General features: G+C 49.5%; 2 protein-coding genes across 3 annotated transcripts; both read left to right on the forward strand.

Moving 5' to 3' along the window:
• The first annotated feature begins 167 nt into the window (after positions 1 to 167).
• Positions 168 to 9,833, forward strand: LOC8031522. The gene is made up of 6 exons (XM_040219987.3): positions 168 to 310; positions 5,768 to 5,938; position 6,228; positions 6,954 to 7,064; positions 7,894 to 8,019; positions 8,410 to 9,833. Exons 2-6 carry the CDS (start codon positions 5,769 to 5,771, stop codon positions 8,536 to 8,538), a joined length of 537 nt encoding a protein of 178 aa, XP_040075921.1. The 5' UTR covers positions 168 to 310; position 5,768; the 3' UTR covers positions 8,539 to 9,833.
• A 3,425-nt stretch (positions 9,834 to 13,258) lies between these two features.
• On the forward strand, positions 13,259 to 24,292 carry LOC8031521 (ferredoxin-fold anticodon-binding domain-containing protein 1). 2 transcript variants are annotated; one of them, XM_029994599.2, is made up of 7 exons: positions 13,259 to 13,300; positions 14,769 to 14,958; positions 15,023 to 15,179; positions 17,082 to 17,285; positions 17,826 to 17,954; positions 20,343 to 20,704; positions 23,194 to 24,292. In XM_029994599.2, the coding sequence occupies exons 2-7, from the start codon at positions 14,772 to 14,774 to the stop codon at positions 23,562 to 23,564; spliced, it is 1,410 nt and encodes a 469-aa protein (XP_029850459.2). In that variant the 5' UTR covers positions 13,259 to 13,300; positions 14,769 to 14,771; the 3' UTR covers positions 23,565 to 24,292. The 2 variants fall into 2 exon arrangements, with proteins under 2 accessions (XP_029850459.2, XP_040360304.1); XM_040504370.1 differs by having other exon boundaries at positions 13,294 to 13,376.
• The last annotated feature ends 125 nt before the right edge of the window (positions 24,293 to 24,417 follow it).

The following is a 24,417-nucleotide window of genomic DNA, read 5'->3' on the forward strand; positions in this document are numbered from 1 at the left end:
AAAAGAAACATAAAAGCGTATGCCACATGTTATTATTTCACACACACACACACACACACACACACACACGCAAAAAAAAGGCATTGGCTGGTTCGGCTGGTTGGACTGAAGTTGACTGAAGCCAGCTGAAGCTGCTAAAGCCACTGTGTGGCTAAAGCCGCAGCCGCAGCTGCGAGGCGCGGGAAACGCAGCTGCCCGAGGGCTGCAACATATGATCAACTGTGACTGCAACTTTCAAGCATTGTCTCTGCAGGATTTACTGGATCTACGTCCTCCGTTGTACCAGAGGCGCGCAAGTGTACACAAGAAGGTATGTACTGTACTGCGCTGTGGGGTCGTTCAAGGGCCTCTGTGAGCTAGCTCTGTTTGCCCCAGGGCTTGAAGTCTGGGGAGTCAGGGGGTCTGGGACCCCCCACTGATTTTAAAGGATGGTCTGAGACCCTCCTCCACAGTCCTAGCATTAGTGAAATAAAAATCACATCTTGCAATAAAATATATTTGTTTTCAGGGATGTAACATTTAATTGGGGATTAGCAATTTGAAGGTTGCAGGTGCATCGTGGGTAGAGTCAGCACAGTCACCACCCCACCCCACCCCACCCCCCACCTCAAACCTTCTTGTAGGGACCCCCCTCGACTTACGGGAGACTTTAAGCACTGGTCTGCCCACCTGGAAGAGTATCGTACCGGCATGCTGTTGCGTGCTGCATGTGACGTCATTCGCGGCCATGCATGCCAGTATTTTATGTACCCTGTAGTTTCCATGACCAACTCTATGGTTTCACGCCGCAGACGTTGCGGCGTTGTAGTTCGAAGAAAGCGATCGACCGAATCTGCCGAACCTGCAGGTTCGGCACATGCCAAACTTTTGAAGGAAGGTTCGGTAAAGATTCGGCAAATATCTGCGCACGTGCGAGAACACGATGGAGCCATGGATTGCTGGAGTAGGCAGCACGGTAAAGCGCGATCCAAACCAACGCTTCTTTTTGCGCCTGTAGGTCGTGCGGCTGCGGATGTGACGCATTTCGTGGCGTTTTTGCTGTTTCCGGGCGCGCTTTCTGAGTCAGAACCGTGCGCTTTGGTTTGGACGGGCGAAACTTCGGCACGAGCGCACAAGCAAAGTGCAACTGCGCCAGACGGCGAGAGAAAGAGAGAGAGAGAGATCGCGTTGTCATGTTGGAAGAGAATAAAAGGGGTGGGGGGGGGGAGGGGGGAGGAGAGGGCAGCCAGACGGCGAGAAACGCGGAGCTGGAACTAGCTTGCCCTCCACCGATTGGCCGGGACACAGGAGCGTCCTACTACGTCACCGCGCGTTTTTGTGCGCGTGGAGAAGAAGTTGAAATCAACCAACTTTCTTGTGCGCGTCCGGAAGGAGCGAAGAAGCGGCGCGACGTCACGAAAATACGTCACATCCGCAGCCGCACGACCTACAGGCGCAAAAAGAAGCGTTGGTTTGGATCGCGCTTAACTGTGCGTTTGTGAAGCTACCTGGATGGATGGATGGATGGATGAATACGGCTGAGCCCTTTGGATCGGGCGGTAGCTTACGCCACCTAGCCATTTTGCTCTTCGGTTTGGCGCCATCTAGCAACTGAAGCCAGAAATATTGGGTATGCTTGGGGGTGGCGGCTGCATTATTCAAACATGGGCTATTACTCTGGTGGCGCCACTTAGCCTAGTGTCTGGTGCAAGAAATACTGGGTAAGCTAAAAAGCCGTGATCGCATAACATGTCAGTACGGAGGAAGCTATGACCCTGGCGGGCCAATCGGAAAGTGACGTATCACCGGAGTGTGCTTTTACTGCGAAGAAGTATCAGGCTTTTTGCTGCGTCATGCTGCAATATTTCATTTCATTTCATTTATTTACCTCAAGGGCGTCTTTGAGGACGCATTACATGAGGGGGGTAGGTGGTACATGCATTTGTGTGCATTGCAGGGGGTAGGTGGTACATGCATATGTGTGCATTGCATTCGAATATGTAGCACATATCGAAGCCACCGGCACGCAATGTGGGACTTATATCGTTCACCCTTTGCCACAAGTTACAACGAAACAGAACATAACCGTGGGCTCTCACTCTGCTGGCGCCACCTGGTTATTGCTGGCTGGCTATAGGGTGTTTTCACCAACTTCATTTAGTCTATCATGTTGTTGTTATGAGCAGTCTTGCGCGTGCAGAAGGCAAGCACTCTGGAGGTTCACATCATACCCTCCAATTGGTAGTGCGCAAAAGCTTGTGAGTTTCATCACACTGACATCTAACAACGAAATGGCAGATTGAGGTCACATGGAAACACCTTATATTTTCTGCCTCTAGAACAGAAGATCGACCAGTAATTTATGCAGTCCACTGCGCAAGTGAAAAATGATGCGGTACATTCTAGATAATGTGATTTTCATTTGACATTTCCAGTGATGCAACGAGGTAGTTGAAACATTGACTGACAGTTACTTTCAAACACAGAGCCGTTTATACTGAGAGAGTTTGGCCGATGGGCGGAGCTTGTTGGCCGCTAGAACCAGCGGATTTCGCGATAACACAATATGGCGTTACTTCTTTGTCTTGTTCATTCCTGTGAAATCGCGTAGAATTCCTATGAGTCAGATCCACAATATGGCGGACGGAAGTAGTCATCCCCCGGTTGTCAGACTACGCTGCTGTGGTTGTCAGACTGCCAAAATCTCCTTAAGAAGGCCAAACTCTCTCAGTATAAACGGCTCTGTTCAAACACTCCTTGCAATTATAACAATCCTGTTTTCGGCTCACAAGTAGTTTGTGCTAAAACAAAATAATATTTCTTTCTAATTAGCATTATTTTGCTGTTTTCATGTATCTGCATAAAACAAAACACAAAACTATCATGCTCGACATTGCACATCCGACATTCCTAACTCTTCCAATCTTCCTAAACGTCCGTGTGTGTCCTAACATCAGAAACCGTCATTTTAAAGGTTAGAAACGAGACGTTGCGAATATGGGACACACTTTTATGCAAAGCCGACGTCAATTGACGTCGGCTCCAATCGAAAAACCTGCGTATTTACAATAATATTGTTATCTCTTCTGGTGAAGGCTCAGCAACCGTTGCATTCGTTTTCGCACACGAAACGGTGACTCTCAGGGAAATAATAATATAATAATAGTAATAATTTTATTTGCACATACTGAAGAGGACAGATGTTGTGATGTGCAGGGCTAAGGAGATAGGTGAAAACCCTTACGCAGAGTGCCTGCCAGCCCGCCACTACATGTGAAGAAACAAAACAGACACATATATGCACAGAATATACACACTACAGAAAGTACATAAAAAGGAAAGAAAAGAAGGGAGAAACAAGTATCGTATTGTGACGAGGATGCTAGCTGTATCCCATTCATCTTTGCCAGCTCTCGCGACTCTGGCCCGTTTGAAGGCAGCGGGCTGCGCACACTGAGCGGAAGTTTCAGAAATTCTTTTATAGCAGTGTTATTTATTGCCCTTTAAGCAAGTATTCAGTGTTATTGCCATTATTTTTGACAATGCACACACACTTGCAGGCTTGCGCTGATGAGGTATCAAGACCGAAACTTTTGTATCGTGATTTGTGACTGCGCACTGCGCTCGCTGTATACCCAACGTTGTCGTGATGCCACTTCTGCAAGAAGTCAATTATCGTGTAAAATATCACTTTACTTAGTTAAAAAGCTTCTGAAACAAAAAAAAAAAAATATATATTTTTTTAATCAGTCTAGTTGGGACCACATTTCTCTAAAAAATGTTTTTAGAGAAATATTGACGGCGCAAGGCACGATTTAGTTTGTAGTCACCTACTTTCCACTTGTTTTCTCTCGGCATTTCGGACGCGTGGAGGAGAGGTGGATCGGCTTGGCCATTACGTTACGGTGGAGAGGGTGTATGACCATCTCATTGAGGTGGAAAGAGGGTATGACCATTCCTCTACATCATGGACTTTGCACGCAGAATCTGATATTTATCCTGCGCTGTCAATATTTCTCTAAAAAAAATTTGTTCTCGCAGAAAAAAAAAAATTTCTTGACACGAATGTCCCAACCAAGCTGTTTAAAAAAAAACATTTTTTTATTTTTATTTTTAGGGGTTCTTCAAGTCTGGTAACAATGTATCTTTGCCGAAAAGTTTGGCGAAAGTTTGGCTTTGTCGAATCCCAAGATTCGGTGCCGAACTTTCGATTCTGCAAAAGTTTGGCACATCACTAATAAATGTTAATAAACATCAATAAATAGAGATGCCACAAAGTTTTTCAAACCTAAGGTTCGAAGGTCGAACCAGGGGGTTCGAAAGGTTCGAGAAGTTTCACTTTGGCAAACTTTCTGCGTTTATAAATTGTATTATTTCGAATTTCCGAACTTTTTTGTATTTGAAAATTCAATTAATTCAAACTTAATGCATTAAAAAATTTGCGATTAACAAACCTTCGAACTTACTGAATGACAAAATTTGACAATTTTCGAACTTTAGAACTTGTTTCTTGAAAAGTCCGAAAAGTATCATACTTTTGAACCTGCCATCTTGAAAGTTCAGCAAACTGCGAATCTCATCAGGATTCAAAATTTTGCGCCGAAGCTTTTATTCGAGCCACCACACGACTTCTTGCTTATTTTACCCATGGTTGGCGAGCCCCGACTGAAGTCGACTGCCCCGGCCCCGACTTCGTCGTTTGTAGCTTCACAACGCGAGGAAAGCGTGTGACGCAACCGCTGAGAGAAGCTCCGCCTTCAGCGCCAGCTCGCTGCCTTCTGCAGTGCTTTGGTTGCGCGTGCACACTCGTGTTAGCAAGGGCAGAAGATTCGATGCGGAGCGGTGAATGGAGTTGTCTGGGGCGCCCTTCTCCCGAATGAACGGCGCGCAAGCCACAAAGTGGACTCTCGAGCTTAGTCCGCTGTCTATCGCCGCTCCATTGGAGGAAAATGTGCAGGCCACAGTACAGACCGTTCGAATCAGCGTTTTTAGAATCTAAAAACATTGGCTGGAGTTTAGAACCAAATTTCATAACCAGTGTTTGGGTTTGTGCATTTAGTTTGACCGTACGCTGTCCAGTGTACATACAAAACCTTGATTATGTTTCAAGCAGTAGCCTAAAGATAAACAAGTCTGGAAGCTTCCGGAACACTTATTGAACCGCATTTTTGGGGGCCTCGAGTTTAGTCGTTGAGTGCTGCTTGCGCTCTCGCTGTGTCGGGTGCCGTGTTGATTCTATTCCTGCCTGCAGCCCTTTCTAACTTTACGAATTCGAATCCAAGCAGTTTTGAAAGTTCCGAACTTTGCGAAATCGAACCCCATTGATGTTTGCTAAGTTCGAAAACCGTCGAATTCAAACTTTGGGTTCGTGACATCCCTAACAATAAACTAGCACTGAAAAATAATGTTTTTGACATACATTAATAGTTACAGGATTGAAACATCATCAGAATAATTTTATCAAGTGATAAAATCACATTTACTTGCGGGTTACTGTACTATACACAATACTGGAAACAAATTATCAGAATAAAACAATTGGGCACACTCAATTATCAAAGTGTGGTCCACGCATCATAGTACAGCCATACCCCGTTAATATGGATACCCTGCGATATGGACATTATTTTTGAAGACAAGCTGGGGAAATGCAGGCATTTTTGTCTCGTTTTATCGACAACTCACATTATGGACGATTTTTGGAGGGAATGGAGTTGTCCATTTTAACAAGACAGTGAGAGCATCACTGAGTAGATGCACGTTGAGGTTCTGGTCATCTCCCTGGCAGGATGAATGTGGAGATCAAGGCACGCCTCTCGGACCGGGACGCCCTGCTGCGCCGTCTGGAGCCCATGGCCGAGAAGCACACGGTGCTGCGCCAAAAGGACACCTTCTTTCGGGTGGCCCATGGGAGGCTCAAGCTGCGCCGGAGCACAGTGTGCGGGGATGGCACTCTGGGGTCAAGCTCTCTTTTCCCCTCGAACTACCGCGTCTCCAACTGGTGTGTTCACATGTCCAAAAAAGCGGTCCTTCGATTTCCGCCGGACAACGTCATAAAAGCCAGGATCGCAGCTGTTTATGGCTGTGATCCTGGCAATGGCACGGCAGCATGAGACGCCTGTCCTGTTGAAGGTTGCTGTTCAGCCGAACAGCTCCACGGAGGCCTCTGCAGCCAGCAGCTGAGATGCCACGATGACACCATCTTGCCGGAACTTGTACGACCAACCACCAGCGGGGCGACATTCAAGAGTATGACGGCTTTCGTGACGCCATTTGTTGCCACTAGGGGACCACCTTGAGTGCAGGACGCTAAACACACCAGTGGAGACGGATCCCATTTTCGGTGCGGACGGGTCCTCACCGACTCGGGGAGTGCCCTGCCTGCTTTCTGCCGCACGTAAAATTTCGCCCTCCTTCCGTGGGAACGGGACTAGCCGGGTGTGCCGCGTCCGACATCGTCTGCCTCGCTCACTGACAGCCGATCGAGTCTTCCCTCGACGCCGTTCGACTCGTCGACGCTTTCTTTCGTTGAGCAGAGAACAAACACGGTTGGGATTCGACTGGGGCAGGCGTCGAGACTAGTTCATTTATTTATTTACCCCCCAGGCCAGAAGCATCTATGTCAGTACGTTAACTCAGTGATGTATCATACAGGTGCGCTCCTCGATACCCACACTGCCTCGGACTCGAATCTCGCTTGTTGTTTTAGGTCCCGCGGGAAGAAGGCTCAAAACGACGGGCGCTCGCGCACAATCGAAGGGGTTGGACCCCCACACCCCGGCATCTGGAGGGCACGGGCTGTTACATCCGACCTGCTTCGGACCGGCGACGTAAAGGTTCATATACAGTATTTACGTCAGGTAGTGTTCACCGGAGCCGCCATCTCCCCTTCCTCGTCTTCCGTTAGTAGCCCAAGTGCATACGCTCGAGTCGTTGGCACTTCTCTGCCCCTTTAATATCCTCTCTCCCGGCAGGAGGAGTCGTGCAGCCTGTTTTTTTATGACCGGCCAGATGCCCGGGGGCCCAAGCTGAGCCGCTACCAGAGGCTGCCACTGGACGGGGAGCCGGCTGCCCTCACCCTCCAGGTGAGTCCGTCAGGTCTGCTCCATGCTCGACTAAAACTGGCACCTCTTACGGGTACCGCCTACCATCATTCTGCAAGTGTGCGAAGCACGTGTCACGAGCAGGTGCGCTCCGCCGCCATCCGCATCCCAGGGCTTCTCATTTCGGCGTGTCGCCACGATTTGCTCCCGAGGTGCAGCTCTCCCGCGGAAAGCGAAAAACGATTTGGTTGGGCCGGATTCAAAGTTGTAGCTTCGTTCTTAACTAGGATGTTGGCAGTTTCCTGTGCTCTAGATTCAAAATCTCCCTTTTACTATCACAATATTGTCGGAGACCTTGATGCGCCAATAATGTGAGGGGCAGCAAACATATTGCGCAAATCTCGACGTGAAATATATAGTGGCCAGAGTTTAGTGATCCTCGTTGCAAATCTGGATTTCAGTGCTGAAGTCAATAAAGAGAGTCTAGTGTTGGGCGTATTTTTAGCTTGAGAACGGGTGGAATCCCCCTCTGCTTAGAAGTCAAGGAGAAGAAACAAGAGACACTTCAACAGAAAAAGCTTTGGAAGGGCACTCGTAAACCGAAAGAATCGTCGTACGACGACCACTAATATTTACAACTCGCCATTGAACGAAGACTTGGGTCGTGATTACTTAACTAATTTTTCGGGTTCGGCGTAATGTGACTGTCCCCACTCTTGCGCCGTAAAACCCGCGACTACAGATGACTAATCGCTTGTTTTCCTACCCGACGGCCGAAATCCCGCCCCAGCCTAGATTGAGCGGAACTTTCTGCTCCGGTGTAGGGGCGACGTAGTGGCCGCAGGAAGCCGACGGGCACCTTCCCTCGCAGGACATGTTGGACCGAAGCCTGGGCACCCTGGGCACGGTGTGTAAGGAGCGCCACCTATTCCTGGTGGGGTGCACCAGAGTGCACGTGGATGCCGTGCAGGGACTGGGCGACTTCCTGGAGCTCGAGGTGGGCCGTCTGTGTCTTGAACGCGCCTCCGACCGGTGCTGTCAGCATCCCGGCCAAACATCAGAAGTGGTCCCAAATTGTCAACAAAAACGCCACAGAACTCGTGCCGTCAGATACACTGGCGGTCGGCGCCACGAGTTTCCGTAAAAAGTAGCGTGAGCTAATGTGCGTGACGCCGTCATCGTGGCGTCCCAACTCTGAGCTGTCAAAGCTACCGCCGACTACGACACCGGAGAGTGACTTGCAGCAGAATAGGCGTGTGTACCACCACTGCTGCGGCCGGTGACGACGCGCGCGACGTCGTCGGGCGGAACTTGATGGACCACTTTTGGGGACGCGGGCACCGTAGGGTCCTGCCCCTGGAGGGTCACGGCCTCTCCCTCCTTACAGGTGGTGCTCCGGGAGGGCCAGGACCCCGAGGAGGGCCGGGCCACGGCGGAGGCACTCATGGCTGTCCTGGGCGTGCAGCCGGACAGCCTGGAGTCTGGCTCTTACCTTGACCTGCTGGCCCTGCATTGAAGTCTAGAGCGTGCCAGTCCCTCGGTGGCCGAGACCCAAGGTCTCCGCTACGCGAGGGGGAAAGTGAGCGCCATGCCCGACCGAACGCGGGTCAGCACATGCTGGAACCTCTTTTAGCGCTGGCGCACGCCCGTCGGGCCGGTGGTTGTAGGTTCGTTGAGCCGCGATCCTGGCGGTGTCTGACCTAACCTAATTCTAACCAACGCAATGCAGCGTCCATATTGTAGTCGTTGACGTCATTGACCATACTCGAGACCGCGTAAAAAAGTTTGAAAAACTTTATTGAGTTAGGCTGCATCGCAGTCTGTATTTCTCGTCGTTTAGGTGCTCGTCACAAAGGTTGGCTAGGTGAATTGATGCGAAACGTGTGACAATTGAAGGCTGTGTCAGGGAAAGGTCTCGTTGTTGCTGGGCACAATCACTGGAGTCTACGTCATAGTCAGTTGCCTCGATCACGGCCACATTGTCCACATCGCCACCGAAAATCTCTTTAATTGTTTCATAAGTTGCCGATTCATAGTTTTGCTCCAGGGCTTTTGCCTACGGCATCTTGCAAGGGAAAATTTGAGTAGCAAGTTGTGTATAGAGCCTCGATTTAAGTAAAAACTGCACATAAGCGATTCGGCAAGCAACAAGACGCACGGCGGCAACTGGCTGTCGTTCACTCAATCGCTTAACGGGCCAACCGCATGAAAGCGACGGGAGCAAGCGACCGAGGCAATGAGCAACGTTTTCTAGAAATCCAAAAACCGAGCGACAGTAAGAAATTTCCATCGTTTGTCTCTGACTCTCTTCGCTTGTTGCCGTCACTTATTGCTTGCTAAATCGCTTACATGTGATCGTCAAAGAAACTTTTTGCCTGCACTCAGAGTGGATATAATTATTATTAAATATTTTTTCTTGGGAATGCGTCGCTCTAGCAAGTTGTACATGTCCTGAAGAAAGACTTTGTCTCCACACTGATTTTCGAGTAAATGCATCATCGTTTCAAACGGGCTAGCTACATCCAATAGTATGTGCTAATAAACGTGTTAAGTCCACGCTCCTTTACTCCTGCTACGACGCTCCAAGTTTCATACTCCGAGCGCAGCAACTAAACAGAGGTTAGCATACAGGAGCGTTGCACGCCATAACAACGAGTCGCACGCCATTTTGGGCCGTAGGGTTATGATGCAGGCACAGAGCGTCATGGAAACGGGCATCAGAAGCTCGAAATATTCCGAAAATAAATTAAAGTAGCCCATACCTGCATGCAATGGCGAGCACTCTCCTGCTCCATCAGTGGTTTGGGACTATGGTGTAGGGACTGGACGCACCGTCAAGCGAGTCCAGTCTCGGCACAGGAAAAGAGAAAAAGACGCGCGCGCTAGCTATACGCTCACGCGCTCACGAAGAGCAGTTCCTGACGAGACACGACTGAAATAGAACGTTGTTTTGGAACTGCTCTTCGTGAGCGTATAGCTAGCGCGCGTCTTTTTCTCTTTTCCTGTGCCGAGACTGGACTCGCTTGACGGTGCGTCCAGTCCCTACAATGGTATCTTTATGCATGCTTTGCTTGGAGTGATGACATTAAACTATGCTGAAGCAGAAACTAAGACAGAAAAACGTTGACGTGCTATGAAGTATTGAATGTTTTAATCATTTTGATACTCCTAAAAGAGTTACACTCGATCGCCCAAAGCACAGAGACAGTAAGTTGCCGCAACCGGTCAATCTATTGTCCTTGCAGCCTACTCTGGTTTATAAAACAGACAATTTTTGGACTGGCTTGTCAAATGGGGAAACTGTCAAATTTCTCGGGTTTGTTCAAGTGGGTTCCGCCGTGCAGCGCGGGAGCAAGACCCGTTGATGTCCCATATGGCACTCCACCGTTCATTAGATTGTCTGCATGGAGAAAAGCAATGTAAAAAGAGTAGTTAGGGAGACTCTGCAGACAAAATCTCTACGCATTTGTATAAGTCATGCTTCACTACAGTTCAGAAGCAATTAAACATTTAAAAAAAATGTAACGTGTTTTTGTTTTGTTTGTTTTGCAGTTTTGTTGTGACCCTCTTTTATTTTTCCAAATTCTTTTGCAGTTTTTTTTTTTTTTTTTTTTTCTATTTTTGTGTGGTCTCAAAGCCTGTTTCAAGGTTTGGGGGTGAGCTGTTTATTTGGGATTGTCAGTGATTCATGGGTCTCTTCACAAGGAGTGGAAACGAGCCTAAAATTTTTCAATCAACTGAGGATGAGCAAGGAGCGATATATACTGGTTTTCTGTTTCGTTTAGCAGCGACGCACTCATAAATTTAAGTGATAAGATTAAAAACTAATGGAGGTTCATGATGCAGACCCAATGCCAAGGAGCTGAGCTTCTGTTTTCTAACCTCAGTTGCAATGCTTTCCTTCAGTTGCAAGACACTGTCGCCAGTCTTTACTTATTCTCGTGTAATCGAATTCGAAATGATTTTCAATTTTGCTTGGAAGCATTTAACTCAAGGAGAAGACACGAGTGTTTAGGGCCACAGTGTTGAAGTACCGTTATTTGAAAGGAGATACAGAATTATACTCTCCAGGGGATTCCCCGGATTCCCTATGAATTGAAATTAGGGGGGGGGGGGGGGGCAGTGGGGCATTGAGAATAGAGGAGTCGTTGCGAATTAAGGGGGTGTCTTCAGAAAAACAAGGGGGGGTGGGAATGTAAACCCCCCTAGGGGTGTGTGTAGGGAAATCACTGATACTCTCGCTTTTTTCATATGACCGTGTCGGGCATTAAAGGTCAGTCAAGCAATTAATTAAACTTTTTCAGAGTGCAGCTCTTAAGCACCCGTTTCCGGGTTGAGCGGCGTCAGCATCGCCATAACTGCGTGTATGGGACGTTTCCCATAATGACGTCACACGTGACAATGAAGTCACACGTGACGTCACGTGTGACATCACGAAATTATAATTTTAGTGGAAAACTTTTTCGAGAAATTTAACGGGAAAATTTTGGCTCAATTTCCTGCTAAATGTAGCGGGGACATTTTTGGTTAATTTAGCAAACATTTCCTTTTAAATGGGAGGGGAGCAGGAGAGGAGGAAGGGAGGGTACAGTGGGGGAGGAGGGGCATAACCTCCCCTCCTTCTCCTCAAGAGCTGCGCTCTAAGTCGGCATTACAGAGAATTGTAAACGTCTCATTTTTGCTTGGCTCCACACCTGTAAAATGGACAGCGCAAGGCTTGTGAGTACACACCAAGAAGCTCGAAAAGGATGACGAACCTACAGAGGTTTCATGGAAATTTAGTGAAGTGTTTCTGCAAGGTCGCATACACAGTGGTTGAATATCATCACCTTCGTTGCACGTAACCATAACTTTTACAGCGGAGCTGTTAAGGGCTAGTTTCCCCGGGATCGTGTCCCCCGCAAAGAAATGTCGATACAAAACTCTGGACAGCTACCGCCAACCAGGCAATCTGCTTGCCGGCCTTGCTCATAGATGGCGACAGCCTTTCCAGCCTTTCCACTCTGGTGAAAACCAGAGTGGAAAGGCTGAATTTCTCTAGGCATTGTCCTAGAAGTCATCCTTGAGGTCGTCCGAGAGGTTGTCCTTAAGGTTGTCCTTGATATCGCCCGAGAGGTTGTCCTGGAGGTCGTCCTAGACGTCATCCTCGAGGTCGAGGTCGTCTTTGACGTTGTCTTTGAAATCGTCCTTGTCGTCCTAGGCGTCAACCCTGAGGTCGTCCTAGGCGTCGTCCTTGAGGTCGTCTAGATTTCGTCCTCTCGGCGTCATCCTCGAGGTCGTCTTAGAAGTCGCCCTTGAGGTCGTCTGACCATAGTAGAGCTTCGCTGGTTTTCCTTCTTCACCAGAGTGGAAAGGCTGAAAGTTTTTATTCTGTTTTCGTTTTCTTGTGGTTCATTTCTTTTATTGTGATGTGTTTAAAACTGAGGAATTTCTTCTGGATTTTCTACCGCCCGCTCAGTAAAAGTGAACGCAAAAGTGCAAGCATTGCATGACGAAAACAATCCCTGGAGAAGGACCAAGAGGGAAAATGGACAAAAATCTCCGAACACAGCTAGGAGTTTCGAGCTGTTCCTCTTGTTTGGGTGTGTCCCTTTGTCCCTCCTGTTCCCCTCCTCCATGGAATTTTTTCGCAATTTTTGTCCAGCTTGCTTGCACCTTTGCATTTAATTGCATTATAATTAAAAGCATTGCATATTTTTTGCGTATGTGTGACTCGTGTTGCTTGGCTTAATTTCTGCTGCTTCGTTGCTGGTCTCGCGTTTCAATGCTGGCTTGTGTGCGTTTCAACGCATATTAACCAGCATTGAAATGCGAAAACTAGCAGCAAGGCCAAGGCGGCAGAAGCGGCAGAAGCCCAGCAAAATAACGCGCAAACCCGGAAAAAAAAAAAAAAAAAAAAAAACTAGTTTTAATTTGTAGGCTAGGTGGCGCAAGCTACCGCCCATCTATCCAAGCACAATGGCATGTTTCGGTTTTGGTTTCGTTACACCGCCATGTTGATTTTCATACAACCTCGGGGGCCTCCAGTACCAGGGGATTCACAGTGGCAGACGTCTGTGGAGTTGTCCGAGTTGTCAATCTGCATCCAAGAGCAACAGAAAACAATAACTGTCTGTCTTAAAAAAAAAAAAAAAATGCAACACAGTAAATACTTATAGGCTAGGTGGTGCTAGCTACCACCCGATATGAAGAGTACAGCTCATGTTTATCTACCCGTTTATCCAGCATCAAAAAGAAACAATTTACTACCACAGGGAGCAAGGCAGGGAACCAGCGAGGTGCGTTAACGACGCTTTCAGAATGTCACATTCGAACCAATTCCTACCCTTCGTTGAAATCTCGCGTCCACCACAGGTACATTATTTTCGTCAGTTAGAGGAAATGTAACCTCTGTCTCGGCGTTATTGTTGAAGATCGCAGACATCTGAGCAAGAGCTCCAAGAAATGGCAGCGCAAGCAGAGCAAGTGTCGTCTGCTCTCGAAGTCACCTTCTGCACGGGTCTACGTTATTAATTTGTACGGGCGTTGAACTAACTCCGGAGCCGGTGCAAGGTTTCGAGGAACTGGGCCTGAACGCATTCAAAATCGGGATGAATCGAACGCGCCAGTGCAGCGGTCTTTGCGCAATCGGCTTCGGCCTGTTCAGTCGCGAACCGGCCGAGGTTAGAGTTCGACCAGGTACTGCTTTTTCGACCCTCTTGTGAAAAGTTCGACAAAGGTTCGACTGCTATGCGCATGCACGACAGGCTGGCAAGTTGGCTTCGGACTGGATAGTGATGGCTAAGTGATGAATTAAGGGCAGCGCAGCACTGATTGGTTATTTTAATTAATATAGCACAAAAAAAAAAAAAAAATTAGGTTCACTTGTTTGGTGATTAGAATTAGTTTATTTCAATTGCAGCTGCTCATAAAATTAAATTTTATGAGCAGTTGCAATTGCATAATTGCAACCCTTTGCATAAACGAAAAATATTTCCAAACCTAGACATGCTTTTATCAGGATCTGTCCGCAAAGTCGATTCTGGCGAAAAGTTCGAAGGTTCGTCGAACCCCCCCTGAAAGTTCTACCTAAAAATCCGGTTCGACAAAAGTTTGTAACATCCCTCGTCGAAACGCTCGGCGAGGCGCGTTCCAGACACCATAACTCGGCTGCCCAGCAGAAAAAATGACTCGCGAGCTGAGCCAGTTCTGTAGCTCTCCGCATGCGGTGCTTATAACCAAAACGTAAAGACGGAAAGTTTGGAAACGCATCAAAAGTATGCTGTGTTGCCATGCTATCAAGTGCGAGCCCGCAGCATGAAGCTTGCATTTTAATTTTTCTCATAATCGGAATAGAGACAGAGAAGTCAATCTCCTGATTTGTAACTTTTATTCGCTGCTCCGGTCTTTGCTTGTGCTTTTTCGCTGTACGATACCTCAGAATGCAAGATTTAACTCAAATTTATATTTGCCCGTCTGGGTCGGCGGGACAGGTATAAAAACATTTTTGTCGTCATGCATGAGAACAGCTTTCTGAACTTTACTTACATACACGGACATTTGTTCTACACCTTTCACACTTTGAAAAGCTTTGAAAATATGAACCTTTAAATTTCAATCAACTTCTTTCCAGGTCTGTGTGTTGTGGCGAGAGGTGGTGCAGCAGCCAGAGGCTGTTGCACCGCCTCTCGCCGCAAAAGCTTGAAGAGCACGAAAAATCTGAGAAGCCATGCCACAATTATATATATATATTTTTTTTACTTGAAGGACATGTGCCTGGAGATCCTGCGGCCGGTTGGAGCCGGCGTCGTGCTTCTTGTCGGAGAAGGAGATTTCTCGTTTTCGGCGTCGCTGGCCGAAGTGCTTGGGGGCAAGAAGATTGTGGCAACGTGCTTCGAAGAAAACAACCCGGATGTGGAGAACCGACAGACGAACATGGCCACGATTCGCCGCCTGGGTACAAGGCCCACAACGCAGGGTCCAGCGAGAGCATTAAATTCTTCCCCCACTTTTTATTGTAGGGGGTTGCGTGTACACGGACGTGGACGCTCGGCGCCTCGACCAGCACCCAGACCTTGGGCGTTGTGCGATCGAGTGCATCGTCTTCAACTTTCCCCACACGGGCGGCAAGATGAAGATCGGGGAGAACCGGAGGCTTCTCAGGGATTTCTTTGTCAGGTCTGCAGCAATACGATGACCAAACATGTTTAATCGGGCGGCGGATCGCGCCACTTAGTGAATGCTTTTAATGTCAACAGCCAAATAACACAGCCTCAGAAGCTCTTGGTGCAAAATGCCCTCCTCCGGCCTTTTCAAACGCTCGTCTGCCCAGCAAAAGGGGAATATAGCTCAGCTTCTCCAGAGCTGTGCAAGACGGTGCTGATACAGAGCTATTTATGATGCCGATACCAGCATCGTGGACGACGATGACAGGAAGCTATAGGGAGTATATGCCGAGAAACTGGCAGAGGAGGAGACGAGAGCACGTAGGGAAGTCAGAATGCCCTACTGTCCCTACTCACTCTAAAGCGTAACGCTGGACATTGGCATTTGGCAGTCAAATGCTTTCCAAGTGTGAGTAAAGACAAACTCGGCTAGCTTAGAGTCCACCCACTAACCGTTCCAACCAGAGATCGGCGTTCTGCTGTCCCGAGCGCTCTCGCCCCTCCTTCAGTTTCTGGTCAGATTCACTGGATGCCAAATTTAAGTGCACTGTTCAGAGTGGATGCTCAGAATGAACTCGCATTAATAGGTTGCCAAGACCGGTGATCTTGACATTGTAAAATGCACGTTCCAAAAAAAAAAAAAAAAAAGTGAAAGCTTGTTGTGGGCATGCCCTCAGCAGTTGTGCACACTGCTATGGCCACCAGTGAATGCTGCCCATACCAAATGATTGCGACTCCTGCAGCCCGCTGCCTTTATTGAAGTGTGCGACCGCACCACCAGACTGCTAGGGCGGTACCATTTGAAACAACTATAGTTCGGGCATGCGGGCGTTTTTTTATCTGGGCAGCTAGCCAAGTAAGCTCTGATGGCGATTTCCGGCCTTGTACCAGTGCCACTGCGTCGCATAAATGGCCGTGAGCCATTTTTCTCCCTACGTTGGTCTTTCCCGACAAATGTAATGGCCAGGGGAGAGCTTTCGCATTAAGTACATTATATACAAGAGCCGAACTACCCAGAACACAATTTGCAGCTCAAAATTTATTTTCTTTCCGCCCAAAAACCGTTGATCGAGAACTGGCCGGCTTGAATCATGCTCACCGTCTTCTCCGTGGTCACATGCCGTTTTCTGTGATTTAGACACAACCACCAAGGATAATCCAAGTCGTGGATTATCTTTGGTGGTTGTGCGACGCTGTAGCAAAATATTGATTGAGATTGATTACAGCGCAACACATATAGCCTTGTCGCCCTCTTTTATCCATGCTGTATGGACGAGGGAAGCAAAAGGTGGACAAATCTACCTTTTGCCTCCCAGACAGCAAGGAAGTAATTATTTCTAATCTGGCTACCCATTGCAGGCAGCAGGTGACAGAAATAAAATCGTCCGATCCATACGTGCAGGGAAACTAGAAAGAGAGCACAACCCACGTTGTGCCCGCTTTCTACGGCACTTGGCCTGTAGCTGTCGGACGTCTTCCCCCTCGTTGAGGAACGGAGTTGATGGCGTCACTATGATGTCTGGAATGTGTCTCCGGCTGGTGTGTTCTATTCTGCTCGGTTATCAAAAGTTGTCCCCAAGTGGCAGCAAATGACAACACAAAAGCCGTAGTGTCGCGCTGTCGGAGGTTATAATCCTGGCAGTTGATCGCAGAATTTCCCACAAAAAGCTCGAGCACACGCGAGAATGATCGCAGCACCCAACTCCCGAGTGCTCAAACTTGCGTGGATTGTCGGGCTGGACAGCGACCTGCAGCAGAACAGGCGCTCCACATCCATCACAACTGCTTGACACTTTTGCGACGTCTTGAAGCGGAAATCGGGGAACCACTTTCTAGTGGTCCCCCTGACAGCAGTCGGAGACATGTTCCAGGCACCACGGTGTCCTCGGGGGCTCTCAGGGGGCCATGCGGGCAGTGCAGGGCGGCTGCTGGGCACGGGGGGCCGGGTGCTGGTGACGCTGTGCCGGGGCCAGGGCGGCACGCCGGCTGAGGACCCACCCAGGCGCTTTGACGACACCTGGCAGGTGGTGCACATGGCCGCCCACGGGGGCCTGCTGCTCCGCAGGGTGGAGCCCTTCCGGACAACCGACTTCCCGGCGTACTCGCCGGTCGGCTACAGGTACGTGGTTGAAACCGTGCAACGTCGTTCCTTCGCGCGCGTGCATCCAGGCAGAGTTGTATATTGAGAGTTTGGTTAATGGGAAGAGCTGGTGGGAGCAGGGGTGGAGCGGCGAAAGTGTCATCGCCGCTGCCAGTGCCACATATTCCCCCCATGATAATACTGCGAAGTAAAATGAAGCCAAGATGACCTCAAAGGCGCCGCGCACTGCGGTGCAGGTATTTTTTGTTTCTGGATGAGGCTGAAAGTACATGGACGTATAATTGTGAGAGATGCGAGGAAATAGGGAGTATCAAGGTGCTGAATGTGTTTACTGAACCAGAAAATGTTCGGGGTTAGGGTCAAGATTCCCACGAAGTCGTGGCAACGGTTTTAAGCGTCCACTCTGTTGTTGCCGCGGCTGTGACTGCAATCAAGAGAGGTAAAGTGCATTCTCATTGCCGCTATGACGTCAACGCGAGTGGCATTCGGCGTCGCACGCCTCTGTACGCTTCCTCGCAGTTAGCAATAACTTTGCCGGTGTGCGACGTGTCATTGCAGGGGTGGCAAGAAGGCCTTCTGCACCGAGGGAGCGCTCGTGCACGTGTTTGAGGTGCGGAGCGTGCCCACCCTGGCGAGCGCAGATTCCCCAGGCATCCTGGAAAGGAGCTTCCTGGCCGAAGAACTAGGGTAGGAGACGCTCGCCCGCTGGCTGCGACGGGTGAAGGAGCCCCGGAGGTACTGTGGTGCGTCACGGTCCACGTATCCCCAGCATCGCGGATGTGAAATGGGGTGGTTCGACGGAGGGTACGCTTTTGTGCCCCTTTCCAGTGAACGAAGCCCGGCACCCCGCTCAGTTCGTGATAGTCTCGTCGAGCTGAACCGGACGTTTTGCTCGGTGTTGCGTTTAGCCGAGAGGTCGGGGCCGTCGGCAATGGACGTTTTAAATGCGTTGGCATTTATTGCTCAAGTGCATGAAGTTGTCTCATTTGGATGTTTGTGGGTTGTACTGGATTGGTTCTGTGAGAACACGGTGCGGTTCTTTCCCTTCCCTCTGTTCGTTCGCTCGTTACGTCCACTTTTTCTGACTCTTGGAGAGATACACAACGCATGCGCCAATGTGCATCTCCCAAATCACTTAGAAGCGCGAACGCGTAGGCTTGGTCGTCCATGGTCTGCTAGCTCACGGTTAGTTTGAAACTGCGCAACTACACAACTACACTGCGCAACTACACATATCCAAGTGGCGACACAATGACCAAAGGTTCAAGGAGCTTCATGCTTGTCATACTTCATTGTAATGGCGCATTCACACTGGAAGCGGATACGCAACCACGAAGTGGATGCGCGCATTCTCAACCGCAAACAGCTGGGATCGAGCGGTTGGGGCGCATTTTTGCTAACCGGTTTGGGACAGATTTTTTCCAACCGCTTTCGTGAACCGGCACACAATCGCAATGCGACGCCGACGTGACGCCGATGGCTTTTTGAAACAAGATGTGAAGGACCCTCAGTCCGTCTGCGGTCTACTTGCGTGGATGGGCAGGTTTCGCTACTGCCGAGGTTGCCTCACTAGTGAGAGTTGCCTCACCAGTGAGGCAACTCTCACTGGCAAGGAGCCCAAGTATTGTAGTCCTAGCATTGCAGCAGACGAATCAATGAAGAAACGTGATGTTCACATCCGTTGCTTGATTCTGCAGTGAAAATAATTGACTCTTAATCTTAACAAACTTTGCTGCAGTGGTTTGGCCCGGGTAAGCTAGCTTGTTTATTACTCGAGGTGCCGAAGCGCGTCGCTGCGCTGCCTTGACTTGTTAGTCTTTGTCCGCAGAACATCAAACCTGCCCCCGACCGACTAAATTGACAACTTTTGTACCTACCAAGGACAGTTGCGTGAACTACTGAAAGCTTTCGAAGCCACGAATGACCACTAGGAGGGCCAATAGAGGCATTGTGAGACTAATTGCGTAGCCCACATGCTACCGCAAATCTGGCAGTATACGTGCACTAGCTCGACCTGTGACGTTTACTACTACCAAAAGGAATAAGTGGACGTACCAGACGATGCATAGGTAATCAAAACGGCGTTTATTTGAGCGTAATGTCTAGCAAACACCAGACTGGATCGACGGGCGAGTGACGAAAGGAGAGTCCGCCACCAACAAAGCCACGACTGGCTGGCACCATACACATTGCCCACACCACGGTCCACCAATGCTGCTCACTAGTACTCCAAAAATTTATAAGAGTGAACGAGAGGTGTATCCCAAAAACAAGGTCGGCCATTCGAGCGGGAAGGGTCAACTTTGAAGAAAAGGACGCTGAGTCAGCAAGGCACACCTAACTGGGCTTTGCTGTGTGCAACGTCGAGGGAATTGAAGGCAGGTTTTGCGGGTCCATGTCTCTTTTTTCGCTGCCTGAACTCGTGATTCGTGCAAACAGCCCGAAGAAAAACCTTCAGTAGCAAAGTAGCTATGTTAGCTTTGGATCGTGGATTTAACTGTATTTTAGATTGTGAAACAAGGTTGGCCAAATGCAAGTTTCTAAAGATCACGTGCGATCATTGAGAAACCGCCAATTGCGTCTCAGTATGTCTGAATAGGGTCACTCACGAACTGCATCCGCAACCGCTTCGCGGACGTAGCTCAAAAGCCAGTGTGAATGTGCCATAAGATCTACATTTTTGCCAACATGGAGCAAGCAGTGTGGGGATCGTAAACGGCGTAGTGGCTGCATCCGAAAACGCCGACGCCCGGGAGAATGGACCGACTCTCCTAAGACGACAGTTTGTGGACTGTTGCGAGGTTAAGATTCCCCTCCCTGGCCAATTCGTAACCCCTGCGCTAAATGCTAACGCATTTCATCGAGAATCAGCGTAGCGACAGCAACAATTTCGGCACTATTTTTTCCGAGTAACGATCCATTCCGCAGATGCGCCGTGACGGGTCTGCTTTAGGCCTTGCGAGTTGGAGAGCTTTGCTCCCGGCCACCTTCTCTCTGGTTCTACGCTCGCGAGGCTCGGACGGCGCGCGTTCCAGCAGCCTCGTGCCAGACCGACGGGCGCTTCCCTCCGTCCAGGTCGCGCCTCCACCTGGAGGGCCACCCCCTGCGGCTGGCACTGGACGCGCTAGAGGCCGCCCTGGGCCGCCACCTGGGACACCCGCCGCTACCCCGAGAGGCTGGCCATCGTTCCGTTGGACCGCTCGCGACCTGCACGCTAACACTCCGGCCGAGCCCCGCGTTGTCGCCCCTCCAACCCCCCGAGGAGCACCTCCTGGTGATCTGCGCCGTGGGAATGTCTGCACGAGACGCCGTCGTTGCCGCACTGTCCGAGGCGTCTCCGCCCGAGGCCTCCTGGCACTGGGCCGACAAGGCGTACGGTCGGCTCGTGTGCGGATCGCTGTGCGTGGCCACGTTGCGCTGCGGGGACGCAGTCTCGGGCAAGTTACATTCAAAACGTGACTCGTTACGGTTAGTTACTTTCAAATAGGAGTAGTCAAGTTAGCGTTACAGTTACCACAACAAAAAAATTTGTTAAGGCCCATTCACGCGGCGGTGTTTGCTTAAGTTTTCTTGCATTACAAGTCATCGAAACATTTGTGCCTCGAATGTTACGTGCGAGGCTACTTTTTGAACTGGTTGCCACGCTTAAAGGGGCCCTGGAAGGACTTTTTTACTGGTTTTTAATTTCCACCGAACCTGAGCGCACTGAACGTAGTAACTTAGTGAAACTTTTCTTTTCTTGAAATTAGCTTTATTTTAAAAGTTATAGGCAAATTAAAACCGCAAAAAAGGTAGACGCTAAAATATGATTGCAGGGCCCCTTTAATACAAAGCACAAATGTTTCTGTGACTCTCAACGTAAGCACACATAAGCTACCGTAACATAACACGACGTAAACAAACATTGCTGTGTGAACCGGCTTTACAGTTCTAAAAAATAACGGCATTGCTTTTAAGTTACTTAGACCACAAATAAAGAAAAAATCGCCCCTCCCCCTTTCCTCCCCTAAGGTTATTGCACGAAGCGTGAGTAAAGTTGGTGTTAGTATGAGGCGATCGCGACACTCAAATTGTCGGAACACACAATTCGAAGAGTGCAAGGAATGGCTCAAATGTACTCTTTCCTCGATACCTTAAAAAGGCACTGACCGGTAAAAATAATTTTGCAGCGCCCCTGGCGAGCTCGGAGTCTCCGCTGGCAGACAAACAACTCCAAAATGCATTGGTTTTGCCTGTCTGTGCGAGGTGACCAAAGAAAAAAAATTGTCACGGACATTCGCTGCTTTGGGCCCGCAACCAAACGCTCTTCTTCGTGCCTACCGCCTACCGCTGTGAACAGACGACTCTTCACCTTCGAGTTTGAAATTCTTTCAGGGCCCTTTCAGCGATCTCAAATTCTTTTAAACGTTGCGAGCTCAAAAATAACGAGCAATGGACTTTTGTGAGCAACGTGAGGTGCCACGTAGCACCGGTTCTGCATGGAAGGCTGCCCCGGTGGAGTCACAACTGAAACTACGGTACACATACACCAAACACAGTAGTTTTGATTGTTCGACGATTTCCTTTTCGAAGTCTGAGAGGTCGTCGGGCACCTAAAAAAAGTGAACTTCGTCCGATTCCCCAACTCGCCAATCAACCTCGGTGCTAGATGTGCCGAGTGCCGCGGCGCCGCCATGTTTTCCGAGGGAGAATAGTAAGCCAGGAGGCGACGTCACTCCGGACTCTGCTTTCAGTATTCCAAAAAGAAGGGCCATAGTGCGTTAGCAATTGCTTTAAAACACATGCTATATGAATGCCGTTATTAAATATTATAAAAATGTCGCTTACAAAGCTTCGACAATCCATAGTTTTTGACGTCGCAGATAAAAAGAAGCGAAACATATTTTTTCGCATGTCTATGACTACAATTTGCTTTGGTTTAGACAAAAGAAAAAAAAAAAGAAAAAGATCTTTGGGGTGTTGGTGCCTTTTTAATGCAGAAGAAACCACCTTTTACATTCAGAACCGCCGGTCCCGCCGAGCTCCCAGCCGTCCCAGCCCATGGGGGCCTTCTCGTTTTTTGTTTTCCCGGATTACATTTTTCCCCCGCAGTCCCTTGAAAAACATATCAACGAGATTCCACTGTATTTCTTCGACGACACTTCAATGCAGAATAAGCTGTGAAACGTAACAAAATTAACGTCGTCACTTCAGAAGAAGTAATAAAACTACAGTTAAATTTTGAAAAGGTTACAGTTAAAAGTAACCAAAATAGCTATTAAAGGGATACTACAACGAAATTTCGGCGCTCATTTTTTGGTCTATATGTGTTCAAAAGAGCAGTATCACATGGAACATACCAATATCTTGTAAAAAAAGTCTCGAAAAGGAATTTTAAAACGAATTAAACGATTAGCAAAGAGCACCTGGTGGATGTCGCTAACACCTCGTTTGTAATGCTCGTCTAGGAACCTTGACAGCTAGTGACGGAGGTTGTCTCGTCTCCGGCCACGATGAGAGAAGGGGGGAAGGAGGAACTCCCCTCTTCCCGAGAATCCCTTTTGTGCGTCGCAGAAGTCGCTATTGTCCCCCTAGAAGATTATAGAAGATTAACCCGTCACACAAAATTCGTACAAAAGCAGCCGCTTCGGTGGTTGGAACGACTAGGCCATCCTCTTGACGTCAGCCTCGCCGTAGCTTTGCTCGTCTTGAGACGACCTACGTCATGATTGCGTTGGATGTCACGTGCTCCAAGCTGGGCCTTCTCCGAGCGCTTGCCAGGGTGGGCCGTTTATAACGAAAAATACAGCCACCAGGATCAAAATACAAACGTGCGATTGTCATTTACGGATATTGTGGATCATATTCAACCTATTTTTGAACACGACGGGAATATTTCAAATTTCGTTGAAGTATCCCTTTAAGCTATACTTGTATTCCTCCCAAGACTGCGCCAAGGTGGTGGCCGAGATAGGGCTGGAGCGCCTGGCGCTGGCGGCCTGCGGCCAAGCGGACTGGCGCCTGCTGCTGCACCCGGGGGACGCCCTGTTCCCGCCGGCCTACACGCACGACCTCAGCTTCTGGCTGCCCGAGCACTTCGAGGACTGCCTCTTTGCCCGGGTGGTTTCCAACCTGCTGGGCGACGTGCTAGAGAGCTTGGAGCTGGTGGACTGCTTCTCGGCTGATGGGCGGATGAGCCGCTGCTACCGCCTCGTCTATCGGTCCCTGGATCGGCCGCTGGGCCGGGAAGCCGCCCGGGACCTACATTTGGCTCTGGGACCCGCCCTCCAGTGCCTCCTGGGCCTTCAAGTCCGCTGATCCCCCCCGCGGTACTCCTTCGCCGCTCCCTCCCCGTTGCTCGACTGCCACGATGTGAACGACCGAGACGGACATGCCGGAACAATAGTGATGGGAATGGACGAGTGTCTGCGAGACCCGGACACAGCTCTGGAGAGGCGAGTTCCTCAAAGTGCTCTACGGCTCCGAGACTGGGCAGTCCGACGCCTAAACCCCTTGTCACGACTGATCGACGGTTCTACGATTGCCAACCGATCTGCTTGGTATCCTCGCCAGTCGCCGCCTGGTGAGTTACCGGAGGGCGAGAGCCATTTAACAAGGGAAGACTTCGAGTCCGACGGACAAAAGCCGGTCTTTGCCGGAGAGGGAGGGGTCCCATTCGGCTTCGAAGCGGGTGGGTCCCCTACAAGGTCGACCTCTCCTCGGTCGGTGGAAAATCGGTCCCTATTCCTGCCCGCCACCCCCCACGGATTAGTGGCCGAAGTTTCGTTCCGTGCTAGATGCTAATCTTCGGTCCGGAAGTCACCGGTGACTGCTCAGACATTTTTACACCTTTGCTCCGAAAGTGCCTCGTGCCACCACCTCCAGGACGTCTGCCCGTTTGTGTGCGTGCTCAAAAAGGTGGGTGGAGCTGGGCAATGGCTCGGCCATAAAAGGGCATAAAAAAGCGACCTTATAAAAGCAAATGAGCGTGAATGGGCCATCCGACTTTGTACTCTATGTAAATAAACGGCGTATATTTCAAGAGACCCGGCTCCTTGTCGTTCCCACTGGCTCGCAGTCCGGTGCCCGGCCCGAGTCGCCCCTCCACAGACACTGCAAACGAGCCGAGTGGGCCATCGATACCGTTTCTGCCACATCTGCCTTGCTCGGC

This window comes from Ixodes scapularis, unplaced genomic scaffold, assembly GCF_016920785.2.
Source record: "Ixodes scapularis isolate PalLabHiFi unplaced genomic scaffold, ASM1692078v2 PGA_scaffold12__126_contigs__length_90152505, whole genome shotgun sequence".
Lineage (NCBI taxonomy): Eukaryota > Metazoa > Arthropoda > Arachnida > Ixodida > Ixodidae > Ixodes > Ixodes scapularis.

Excerpts from the sequence above, each read along its gene's own strand:
- LOC8031521 (XM_040504370.1), top strand. The coding sequence starts at position 13,323 with ATGTCACATTCGAACCAATTCCTACCCTTCGTTGAAATCTCGCGTCCA. Across the intron at positions 14,959-15,022 it reads GGCCACGATTCGCCGCCTGG|GGGGTTGCGTGTACACGGAC; the intron begins GTACAAGGCCCA and ends TTTTTATTGTAG. Across the intron at positions 17,286-17,825 it reads TACTCGCCGGTCGGCTACAG|GGGTGGCAAGAAGGCCTTCT; the intron begins GTACGTGGTTGA and ends GTGTCATTGCAG.
- LOC8031522 (XM_040219987.3), top strand. The coding sequence starts at position 5,769 with ATGAATGTGGAGATCAAGGCACGCCTCTCGGACCGGGACGCCCTGCTG. Across the intron at positions 7,065-7,893 it reads CGGCTGCCCTCACCCTCCAG|GACATGTTGGACCGAAGCCT; the intron begins GTGAGTCCGTCA and ends CTTCCCTCGCAG. Across the intron at positions 8,020-8,409 it reads GCGACTTCCTGGAGCTCGAG|GTGGTGCTCCGGGAGGGCCA; the intron begins GTGGGCCGTCTG and ends CCCTCCTTACAG.